Raw genomic sequence first — 12,907 nt, 5'->3', positions numbered from 1 at the left:
CAGTCAGATGATAAAAAAATAGTCACTAGTAATCAAGGAAATGCAAATTAAAACCATAAGGTACCATTTCCTGCCCAACAGATTGGCAGCAACAGTAACAACAATACTGATAATAATAAGACTTGGATAAGGACCTGGAGTTAGGAGCACTTTCATACCCATTGCTCTGGCCAACTGGTACACTCTGGAAACAAACCCACTAAAACTGAAGATGAATACTCACCAAGGCCCCACAATTCTTTTCTTAGAATGTTCATCACAGTGCGTGTGTATGTGCGTGTGTGTGTGTGTGTGTCTGTGTGTAGCCAACAATTGGAAACAGCCCAAACCTCAACTGTCAGTAGAATGAATAACTAAATTCTTGGATCTTCATATAAATATCATTCTGTAGTGAAGAGGAATTAACTATAGAAGCAACTAAACAGATGAACACTAAGACATAGATCAGGAAAAAAAACACATCACAGGTGATACTTTAATGTAAAATCCTTTTTTTTTTTTTTTGAGACGAGTCTCACTCTGTTATTCAGGCTGGAGTGCACTGGTGCGATCTCGGCTCACTGCAACATCTGCCTCCTGGGTTCAAGGGATTCTCCTACCTCAGCCTCCCGAGTAGCTGGGATTATAGGTGCATGCCACCACACCTGGCTAATTTTTGTATTTTTAGTAGAGATGGGGTTTTACCATGTTGGCCAGGCTGGTCTCAGACTCCTGACTTCAGGTGATCCGCCCGCCTTGGCCTCCCAAAGTGCTGGGATTACAGGCATAAGCCACCGTGCCCGGCCCTTTTATGTAAAATTCAAAGCAACACAAAACGATGTGATGCCTGTTTAAGGATACACAGGTAGTAATATTAATACTATACATAAATTAAGGAGCCTGATCAACCTGATTCAATATGTCATCACAATGGAGTCGGGGGCAGGGTAAATAAAACCAGTGAGGACAGGGGAAAACAGAACTGATGAGTTCTATTTCATAAACGGGATGATGGATACATAGGACTCATTATGCTTGATATAGAATATTAGGTATAAATCCATACTTTTATGTAGATATGTTATTTCTCTTTCATTCTTGGCTGGACCCTTATTGACCTATCTATATAATTACATCGATCACAAGACTTATGTTTGCTCCTATACATGTACCTTCCCTATGACTGCTTTTCTCACAGAAGCACTAAATCTACCAAACAACCACCACAACCACAACCACAACCACAGCCACAACCACAGCCACTAGAAAGGAGACTTACGACAGCCTCTCCAGCTGGGCCACGGATAGGTAATATGCCCCACAGTTCTCCAGGGAGTTTTTTCTTAGTATGAGAGTCTTTAGACGTCCGTTACCTTGAAGATTATTGCCAAGATCAGTCCAAATTCTAGGGGTGGCCAAGCAGTCTTCCAACCTGTAGAAGACAGACACAAATGCTGAGCTGTGGCTCTGGGGAAAATGGTACCTGTAGGGCCTCCTGGATTCCACTGTCTCATGTCTCAGTCTTCACAGCAGAGACTCGGGGGATTATTTCCAACTTTCCGGCCAGCACACCTCCACCAAGCTCAGGAACTTCCTACCAAGTCATCAGCAAAAAACAACACACTCTTGGGGCTGTCATCAACTGGAATACAATAACGACTGAGCTCTAACTATTTCCATTCAGCTCCCTGAAATACAAATTTCAAAAAAAGTTAGTTGGAAAAATATAATTGTGTATATTTATAGGGTCCAATGTAATATTTTCATTTATGTGTACATTATAGAAAGCATCAATCAAGCTAATTAACATATCCATCATCTCACCAACTTAATTATTTTTGTAGTGAGAATGTTAAAAATCTACTCCGTTAGCAACTTTGAAATAATAAGTTATTATTAGTTATAGTCACCCTGCTGTGCAATAGACCTCAATGCTTATTTCTCCTGTCTAACTCACACTTTGTGCATTTATTTGCCAGTCATCATCTAGGTGAAGAACTGAGATCCAGTGACGTTAGAGAACTTTTCCTGAGTCTCACGGTCACTGTCTTCTCAGGCTGGATTTTGGCCTCAAGGTGGGCTGTTTATATAAAGACATTCAGTGAAGCATTGTGCTTACCACCTCCAGGTTCCAGCGACCTGAGCTTTCTGTTCTGTGCAAGAAAGGTAATGAAATGCGGAGATTATCCAAGCTACATTCAACTCTGTTGGATGTAAAGGAGCAACGCTGGCAGATGAAAACAAAATGAAAGGTCATACAAATTCTGTTGAGAGAAGGTTTGCACATGGAAAGGCTGGAAAGTAGGGTCTAAACTAAAGGTGGAACTACCATTCAATCCAGCAATCCCACTACTGGGCATCTACACAAAGGAAAAGAAGTCTTTATGTGAAAAAGACACTTTCACATGCATGTTTATAACAGCACAATTCACAATTGCAAAGATATGGAACCCACTTAAGTACCCATTGACTAAAGAGTGGATAAGGAAAATGTGGTATAGACACACCATGGAATACTACTCAGCCATGAAAAAGGAATGAAATGATGTCTTTTGCAGCAAGTTGGATGGAGCTGGAGGCCATTATTCTAAGTAACTCAGGGATGGAAAACCAAACATCGTATGTTCTCATTTATAGGTGGGAGCTAAGCTATGATGATGCAAAGGCATAAGAATGATGTAATAGACTCTGGGGACTTGTGGTTGGGGTGAAGGTTGGAAGGAGGTGAGGGATAAAAGACTACACATGGGGTACAGTGTACACTGCTCGGGTGACAAGTGCACTAAAGTCTTAGAAATCACCACTAAATAACTTATCCATGTAACCAAAAATCACCTGTACCCTAAAACCTATGAATATAAACAAACAAACCAAAAAAGTAGAGTCTGAGTAGGTGCGTGGCAGTAAATGTCTAACCACTGCCGTTCTGGAAAAGGGAGTCCTGGTGTGCAGTGTTTGCCAGTGCCTGTTGTGTAAATGCCTCTGCCATGGCTGATTTTCAGCTCAGAGTGGGAGGTCACTGAGCAAGGAGCTGGGAGGAGGTGCAGAGCAGTGCACCATGACATCATGTTTCCACCAAATGGGTACGGTAGACAGCGGCAGCCCCAGGGCAGTGGTCAGGAGCTGGCAAGCGGTGGCTCGTGGGCCTCCTCTGGAGTGCCACTTGGTTTTCTATAGCATATCAACTAAGAATGTTTTCAAATAAAACATTATTTTATTTTATTTATTTATTTTTTGAAACAGAGTCCTGCTCTTGTTGCCCAGGCTGGAGTGCAACGGCATGATCTTGCCTCACTGCAACCTCCGCTTACTGGATTCAAGCGATTCTCCTGCCTTAGCCTCCTGAGTAGCTGGAATTACAGGTATGTGCCACCATGACTGGCTAATTTTGTATTTTTAGTAGAGACAGGGTTTCACCATGTTGGCCAGGATGGTCTCAAACTCCTGACTTCAGGTGATCCACCCACCTCGACCTCCCAAAGTGCTGGGATTACAGGCATGAGCCACCGTGCCTGGCCTATTTTATTTTTTTTGAGATGGAGTTTTTGCGCTGTCGCCCAGGCTGGAGTGCAATGGTGTGATCTTGGCTCACTGCAGCCTCCACCTCACGGGTTCAAGCAGTTCTCCTGCCTCAGCCTCCCGAGTAGCTGGGATTACAGGCACACACTACCACACCCGGCTAATTTTTGTATTTTTAGTAGAGACGGGGTTTTGCCATGTTGGCCAGGCTGGTCTCGAACTCTCAACTTCAGGTGATCCACCCACCTCAGCCTCCCAAAGGGCTAGGATTATAGGCGTGAGCCACTGTGTCCAGCCCCCACAAAAATTTTTAAATGGTTAAAAAAATTATTAAAAGAATATTTTGTGACATATGAAAATTATATTAAATTCATGTTTCAGTGTTCATAAAGTTTTATTGGAACACAGCTGTATCCATTTGTTCACCTACAAACTCTGGCAGCCTTGGCACTGCAGTGGCAGAGTGGGGTCATCATGATAGACGGCATGGCCCCAGGTGCCAGAAGTGTTTCTTATCTGGCTTGTCATAGAAAAAGTTTGCTGAACCCTAGCAGTGATAATAATGAACCATAAAATGATTAGGAAACAATGCATTTTGATAATCGATGACTTCCATTGTTTAATATATTTGTAAGCCTGTGATTTAATTTTTAAAAACATTGTTTAACAACTGGCTCACGAAATTCCTGAATGATGAAAAATCAGCTCTTGCAGGCTGCCATGTGATCCAGCCATCCACTACTGATATATACCCCAAAGAAAGGAAATCAGTCCATCAAAAAGATGTCTGCACTACCATGATTGTTGTAGCTCTGTTCTCAATAGCTAAGATTCAGAAACAACCGTCCATCAATAGACAAATAGATAAAGAAAATGTGGTACATATACACAATGGAGTACCATTCAGCCATGAAAAAGAATGAGATTCAGTCATTTGCAACGACATGGATGGAACTGGAGATCATTCTGTTAAGTGAAATAAGCCAGGCACAGAAAGACAAACTGCATGTTCTCACTTATTTGTGGGATCTAAAAACCAAAACAATTGAACTCATAGACATAGAGACTAGGAGATGGTTACTAAGGGTAGTGGGAGGGTGGAGAGCAAGGGAAGGTCAGGACAGTTAAAACCATTTATGCCAAGGATTCCATTATTGGAAGGCTAAGCACATGGGAGTTATTTATATCTCACTGCTCAAGGTCATCACCAAAGTCTGATTCAAAAAATTCAAAAAAATTGCAGCCTCGGGCATAAACGGGTTAACAGGTTGAAAAAGAATAAGACCTAGTATTTGCTAGCACAACAGAGGAACTATAGTTAATAATAAATTGTACATTCCAAAATAACTAAAAGTATAAATCAATTGTTTGTAATACAAAGGATAAATGTTTGAAGGGCTACATCTCCCATTCTCCAAGATGTGATTATTTTACATTGCCTGAACCAAAACATCTTATGTACCCCATAAATATATACACCTACTATGTATTCACAAAAATTAAAATAAAAAGTTAGAAAATATCCAGCTTTTGCAATCCAGTAGGAGCTGGGGCTCAGGTTTCCTGGTATCAGACGGATCTAGAGCATGGTCCAATTGTACTTTTTATTTTCCTTTTTAGACAGAGTCTCCCTCTGTCGCCCAGGCTGGAGTGCAATGGCGCGATCTTGGCTTGCTGCAAGCACCACTTCCTGGGCTCAGGCGATTATCCTGCCTCAGCCTCCCGAGTAGCTGAGATTACAGCCCGTAATTACAGTAGCTGAGATTAGCCTGCCACCACGCCGGCTAATTTTTTGTATTTTTAGTAGAGATGGAGTTTCACCCTGTTGGCCAGGCTGGTCTCTTGACCTGGTGATCCTCCTGCCTCGGCTTCCTAAAGTGCTGGGATTACAGGCGTGAGCCACCACGCCCGGCCCAAATTGTACTTTTAAAGTTGAACAAAGCCAACAGCAGATCAAAGGAAAGGACAGAGGGAGCCTCTCATCACTGCCCTTGAAAAGACCATCCGAGTACCCCGGTTCCTGCTCTACCCCCTGTCTCAAATCTCACCTGAGACACTGCAGATGGCACCGGGGGGATCTCAGCGCCCTGCATAGAAGCTTCACGGCCTTGGACTCCACTTCCACATGTTGTATTTCCAAGTATCTCAGATGCTGGTTCCCCGTCAAAACACCAATTAAGTCCTGGTTCAACATGGTGCTATGCACACGCCTTAGGCTGGAGAGGGAAGAGCGTCTCCTTGAAATAGGGTCCCGTCCACAATCGTAAAATTCTGTGGCCTCACAAACGAGGCTCCCGGAAGCTACAGCTGCACGTGGGGCAGGTGCAGTCCCACCCTCAGGGGGTTTACAACTGAATTCAGGATGCAGACATTAAAGAGTGAACAAACCTGTGATTATTCAGGTCCTATCCTGGGAAAACTGTAAGTCAAAATGAATGGCTACATTTTCTTTATCCGGTCTATCATTGATGGGCATTTGGGTTGGAACCATCATTCTCAGCAAACTAACACAAGAACAGAAAACCAAACATCGCATGTTCTCACTCATAAGTGGGAGTTCAACAATGAGAACACATGGACACAGGGAGGGGAACATCACATACCGGGGCCTCTGGGGGGGTGGGGGGCTAGGGAGGGATAGCATTAGGAGAATACCTAACGTAGATGATGAGTTGATGGGTGCGGCAAACCACCACGGCACGTGTATACCTATGTAACAAACCTGCACGTTCTGCACATGTATCCCAGAACTTAAAGTATAATAAAAAAAAATTTTAAAAAATAAATGACTCACAGGATCGGAATTCGATTGGGCTGAGGTCTACAAAGGCTTTCTTAAAGCAAAGGGAACATCATCCTATTCCTGAAGGATTTGGAGGACTGGTTTTCCCCACACTCTCCTAAAATCATGTTTTTGGTTTTAAAATTTTTATTTATATTTATTTTAGTAACAAAGCTCAGCTTTTTTTTTTTTTTCTTGTGAGATGGAGTCTCACTCTGTTGCCCAGGCTGGAGTGCAGTGGTGTGATCTCAGCTTACTGCAACCTCTGCCTCCCAGGTTCAAGTCATTCTCCTGCCTCAGCCTCCCAAGTAGCTGGAACTACAGGCACCCACTACCATGCCTGGCTAATTTTTGTATTTTTAGTAGAGACAGGATTTTATTATGTTGGCCAGGCTGGTCTTGAACTCCTGACCTCAAGTCATCTGCCTGCCTTGGCCTCCCAAAGTGTGGGATTACAGGCGTGAGCCACCGCACCTGGCCTACAAACCTCAACTTTCTGATCTACTTTCTTTTTTGAAAAATTTTTGTAGCTATAGGGTCTCACTACGTTGTCCAGGCTGCTCTTCCACTCCTGGCCTCAAGTGATCCTACTGGCTCAGCCTACCAAAGTGTTGGGACTACAATCATGAGCCACCACTCCTGGCCATCACACTCCTTTTCTAAAACCAGGGACACAGATTTGCCTTGCACCTCTAATGCTTATGTTTGCTGCTGAATCTCTTTCTTTCTAATTAGTTGTTTAAAAACAGTTTTCTTGAGGTATAATTGATTTGATATTAAAAAAACCTGCATATATTTAACATATACAATTTGATGAGTTTGGATTATGCATATACTCATGACGCCATCACCACAATGGAGGTGGCTAACTAGTTCGTTCGTTTTTTTTTTTTGAGACAGAGTCTTGCTTTGTTACCCAGGCTGGAGTGCAGTGGCACAATCTTGGCTCACTGCAACCTCCGCTTCCCAGGGGTTCAAGCAATTCTCCTGCCTCAGCCTCCCAAATAGCTGGGATTACAGAAGCGCACCACCACACCCAGCTAATTGTTATATTTTTAGTAGAGACAGGGTTTCACCGTGTTGCCCAGGCTGGTCTTGAACTCCTGACCTCAAGTCATCTGCCTGCCTTGGCCTCCCAAAGTGCTGGGATTACAGGCGTGAGCCACCGCGCCCGACTGGCTATTTCTTCTACATTCAGTCAGTCCATAAGGAGTGGCCCGTTCTGTGCAACATGGAATTCAGAACTGAGTTCTCAGCTCAACATCCCTAGTTGTACCATCTTTCACAAGTCACGTAACCTCTCTGAAGTTTAGTTTCAGGTCTACAAGGGAGAGCATACGACATTTTCTCCTTAGAATGGCTGTGAGAATTAATCCCATGAAATTCTCAGCCCAGTGCTTGTCACATAGTAGGTACTCAGTAAGCAGGAGCGAATAATAACCATTATAGTAACAAGAGAAAAAATATATCTGATAATGGTCAGGGGCCATGTGATGCCTGGTAGCTTATTTCAAGGAAGGGGCCAGTGGTTCACACGGTGAATTGTCGGGTTTTTGGATCTTAAAAACTCTGGAGAGATAGCGTATGGAGTAGTGGCTCCAGAACTGATTCTGGAGGCAGATTTTACTGCTTAGTAACGATGTAACCTCATGCCTCAGTTTCTTCATCTGTGAAATAGGGACACCTACTGCTTGGGATGAATTTTAAGAGCACTCATGTGCAAAGAACCTAAGACAGCCTAGCAGATGGTAGGCAATGCATCCACGTTCTCTCTCACATTATTAAAAATAGTGGCTGGGTGCAGTGGCTCACAACCATAATCCCAGCACTTTGGGAGGCTGAGACAGGTGTATCACTTAAGATCAGCAGTTCAAAATCAGCCTGGGCAACATAGGGAGACCTTGTCTCTACAAAAAATTGAAAAAAAATTAGCTGGGCAATGGTGGGATATGCCTGTGGCCCCAGCTACTCGAGAGGCTGAGGTGGGAGGATTGCTTGAGCCCAGGAGGTCAAGGTTGCAGTTAACCAACGATCATGCCACTGTACTCCAACCTGCGCAAGGGAGCAAGACCCCATGTGGAAAAAAATGAAGTAGTGTTTCTCCTCCTCCATGTAAATCTCATCCTTCCCAACCCAGTTCAAACGTGCCCTCTTTGGTGAGGCTTACCCCACACAGGCAGCTGTTAATGGTGGTGTGTTAAAGAAGCACAGAGTGTTGGTGAAGATGAGCTTCAGGCTGTTTGCAGTGGAGTGATTTACCTAAGGCTTGTCAGCCGCAGGATCTTAGACAAATCACTTAACCCCTCCAGCTCTCACTTTGCTAAAAAATGGGGGCTGGGCATGGTGGCTCATGTCTGTAATCCCAGCACCTTGGGAGGCCGAGGAGGGCAGATCACTTGAGGTCAGCAGTTCGAAACCAGCCTGACCAACATGGTGAAACCCCATCTCTACTAAAAATACAAAAATTAGCCGGGCATGCTGGTGCATTCCTGTAGTCCCAGCTACTCGGGAGGCTGAGGCAGGAGAATTGCTTGAACCCTGGAGGGGGAGGTTGCAGTGAGCTGAGATCCAGCCACTGCACTCCAGACTGGACAACAGAGTGAGACTCTGTTTAAAAAAAAGTGAGGGGATAATAATACATATTAATACTTCAAAGGAATACAGTGGTGAACCATACTCAGTGCTTAGGTCGCATGTGGCTTCTGTAAGACGGTGTCCCTCTAGAGAGTAACCACCACACCCTGGATTACACAGTGCTGATTCTGCTTCGGGTACAGTCCTGTGGGCTTCGTATGCGGGACTGCATTTCATCTCTCCGTCATGATGATCATTTAATTTTATTTATTTATTGTTTGTTTTGAGACAGGGCCTCACTCTCTCGCCCAGGCTGGAGTGCAGTGGCCAGATCATGGCTCACCATCCCTGCAACCTTTGCCTCCTGGGCTCGGGTGATCCTCCCACCTCAGCCTCCCAAGTAGCTGGGACTGGTCTCAAACACCTGAGCTGAAGTGAATAGGTGTGAGCCACAGCACCGGGCTGAACGTTTTATGGATGGGCGCATTGAAGTGTACCAGGGAGATGTCAGGAATCCCATGACCCACTGTGTACACCATTCACTTAAGGACGCAGAGCTATTAAGTTGGTGCAAATGTCACTAATGGCAAAAACTGCAATGGCATTTGCACCAAGCTAACAGTAACTAGAGACAGGTCAAGCCGTCAGCCTGGCTCCCGTGTGTGGTTTCCCTCACCAGGCACCCCATGACTCACTCCTCCCATGCCTCCATCCAAGGCTGGACGTGGGTGCCTTCTGGAAGTCTAGTGTGAGTAGAGAGGGAATGAAGAAAGTGGATGGGAAACAGACCATCTCCATAAAGTTCTTTCCAGTGGGATTTGTGTTATACTCACAGTAGCTTTTGCAGTTTGCACTGAGGGTGCCTCAGTGCGGCAGTAAGAGCCTTCAAAAAAGTAGGCCCCAAAACACTGTTGGTCATAGTCAGGACTTCCAGCTTATCATTCATTGCAAACACAGAGCATAAGTCTTGCCACCAGCGATGCAGCCCATTGCTCTCTGGTGCTCTACATGGAAGGGAGAAGAGAGAAAACACGTCTTCGTTAAACTGGAGAAAATCTACTAGGAAACCCCAGGGCTGGTGTTCTCTACCCCGGTTAGGGCCATAGGCCTCTAGTGACTCTAAGACATCCTCATTAAAATAAAGCACTCAGAAAAACCATCACGAGGTTTCTCATTTCATTCCAGGAAGACTCGTGGTCGCAAATAAGAGCCCTGTATTTTCCCATGACTTGGAAAAAAGGAAGTTGCTTTTCCTTTTTATTTATTTATATTTGAGACAAGGTGTCACTCTGCCACCCAGGCTGGAGTATAGTGGTCTGAACACAGCTCGCTGCAGCCTCTAACTCCTGGGCTCAGGTGATCCACTTCAGCTTCCTGAGGAGCTGCGGTTACAGGCACACGCCACCACACCTGACTAATTTTTGTATTTTTTGTAGAAACAGGGATTCTCCATGTTACGCAGGATGGTCTTGAATTCCTGGGCTCAAGCGATCCTCCTGCCTTGGCTTCCCAAAGTGCTAGAGTTACAGGTGTGAATCACCGTGCCTAGCCAGGAATTGCTTTTTTAATTACATGAGATTTATGTGGGGGGCAGAGATTGAATTATATTCTGTACCTACATTCTTACCCTGTGTATATATAATTCTTATTTAAAAAAAATGATCAGGATAAAGGAAAAATTAATCTTTTTGACACAGTGAGTACAAGAAAGAAAAATCCAGAGATAGATTGGCATGTAGTTTGGCCATAGAAGGACCTGCTGACTTTCTCTTTCATTCTTCCCCATACAATCCTTTCAGAGAGGCTGACCAAGATACACATGTGAAGATTGTTGATGGTTGCATTAAAGAAATAGTTGAAAGTGGCCAGGCACAGTGGCTCACATTGTAATCCCAGCACTCTGGGAAGCCAAGGCGGGTGGATCATGAGGCCAGGAGTTCGAGACTAGCCTGGCCAACATCGTGAAACCCTGTCTCTACTAAAAATACAAAAAAATTAGCCGGGCTTGGTGGCAGGTGCCTATAATCCCAGCTACTTGGGAGGCTGAGGCAAAGAGAATCGCTTGAACCTGGGAGGTGGAGGTTGCAGTGAGCCAAGATTGTGCCACTGCACTCTAGCCCAGGTGACAGTGCGAGACTCTGTCTCAAAAAAAAAAAAAAAAAAGAAATAGTTGAAAGCAACCCAAAAGTATGTCAAGGGGGAAATAGTTTAATCATCTCTAGCACACCTATTTTTCAAAGAATACTTCATTGAAAATGGCATGTATAGACATTGCCAAGACACACGAGATGAAAAAGCAATTTTTAGAATATTTACACTAGCGTGTAATTTTTGCATAAAATTTAAATCCCATGAAATAGATTCATCCATTTTCACATCCGTCAAATACATAGAAATGCAAATAAGTAGGAATGATATCAACTCCCTGCAGGAACCCATACAAAAGTGATCAATGGACTAACCAATATGAAAGAAATATGTCATGTCTTAAGATTTCTACGGATGTCAGGTCTTTACGCAGCATCATAGAAAGACACTGTGATTCACTGTGCTTAGATTATTGAGGTCTTAGTCGGGTGACCAACAGTTATTACCAAGTTGAACAACAAGCTCTGGTGTTTATTCCCCTCCCTAATAAAAGGTCCTCAGGGACCGGAGGGCCCCTTGAATGTGATTTTGTGGAGTGTGTTGGAACTGCCCACATAAGTTGGGAGCAGACATGAAAAAAGCATGGTCTGATGTAGCCTTTCAATATCCGAGTGAACAGAATTCATTCTACCTGTGGCAGGCCAGGTCTCGCTAGCAGCTGAACAGGCAGGCCTTCGTCACAACTGTTTCAGCACTGACTGAGTGGGTAAGTTAAATATCAAAAGCTGACAGAGCCAGTGCCCTCATACGAAGGCTGGAATGTAAAAAAGCCCACCAAGAGTTTTGCCCAAGCCTTTCCTGGGCCTTGAGGTATGACAAGATAATGAAGGAATTCTCAACAGGACCCATTCAGGATTAAACAAGTTTTTGTTGGGGGTCTGAAGAAACTCTCCAGACCTCCACAAACAAGTTTTATTGGGGTCTGAAGGAACTCCCCAAGCCTCCATGATTTAGCAGGAGACAAGATAAGGGTAATCACCCCAGCACCTGGACCCATCTAGTTTAAGTAAATTTACTAAGGCTCCAGAGGGAGGTCTTCAGGACTCAGACCTTTGTTATAGATTAGAAGAAGTTAATCACTTATGTCTTCAGAGGAATGAACACTTACACGTAGACATATAGCTTAGAAGGCATATAAGCTCTGGAAAACTTTGTAATTTTTAGTTGGTCTGGTGATATTTCTTGGCCTTCTCCCTGTGTACCCAGTTACAGAAATAAACTCTCTTCTTTCCCAGTTCATCTGCGTCTCGTTATTGGGCTGTGAGAATAAGCAGCCTGACCCTCAGTTTCGTTCAGCGACATACCCAAGAAATGTGAAGTTTCCCTGGAAAGTAGCTTAGTGATATCCATGCTGATAAAGTTAGAGATGTGATGTGTGCGTATCTCGTGATGCAGCAATTCCCGTTAAAAAAATACACCCTGGCCGAGCACGGTGGCTCACGCCTGTAATCCCAGCACTTTGGGAGGCTGAGGCGGGCGGGTCATGAGGTCAGGAGATCAAGACCATTCTGGCTAACAGGGTGAAACCCTGTCTCTACTAAAAAGTACAAAAAATTAGCCGGGCGTGGTGGTGGGCGCCTGTAGTCCCAGCTACTCGGGAGGCTGAGGCAGCAGAATGACATGAACCCGGGAGGCGGAGCTTGCAGTGAACCAAGATCTCACCACTGCATTCCAGCCTGGGTGACAGACTGAGACTCTGTCTCAAAACAAACAAACAAACATACATACATACAGAAAACAAAAAATATACCCTGGCTGGGCGTGGTGGCTCACACTTGTAATCCCAGCACTTTGGGAGACTGAGGCAGGCAGATCATGAGGTCAGGAGATCGAGACCATCCTGGCTAACACAGTGAAACCCCCGTCTCTATTAAAAATACAAAAAATTAGCTGGGTGTGTTGGTG

General features: G+C 44.4%; 1 protein-coding gene across 2 annotated transcripts in view; it reads right to left on the bottom strand.

The window, feature by feature from the left end:
• NLRP8 (NLR family pyrin domain containing 8) overlaps positions 1-12,907 on the bottom strand; it is a 39,326-nt gene that overhangs the window by 16,065 nt on the left and 10,354 nt on the right. For both annotated transcript variants that reach the window (XM_024237604.3, XM_054539114.2), the window contains exons 4-6: positions 9,688-9,858; positions 5,547-5,714; positions 1,259-1,411 (exon numbers count right to left, since the gene is read on the bottom strand). In XM_024237604.3, the coding sequence (XP_024093372.3) occupies positions 1,259-1,411; positions 5,547-5,714; positions 9,688-9,858 (492 nt within the window). The remainder of the gene's footprint in view (positions 1-1,258; positions 1,412-5,546; positions 5,715-9,687; positions 9,859-12,907) is intronic.

The sequence above is a fragment of the Pongo abelii genome, chromosome 20 (assembly GCF_028885655.2).
Source record: "Pongo abelii isolate AG06213 chromosome 20, NHGRI_mPonAbe1-v2.0_pri, whole genome shotgun sequence".
Lineage (NCBI taxonomy): Eukaryota > Metazoa > Chordata > Mammalia > Primates > Hominidae > Pongo > Pongo abelii.
Note: the sequence above shows the minus strand (reverse complement) of the source record. Positions and strands in the feature narration are given on the sequence as shown.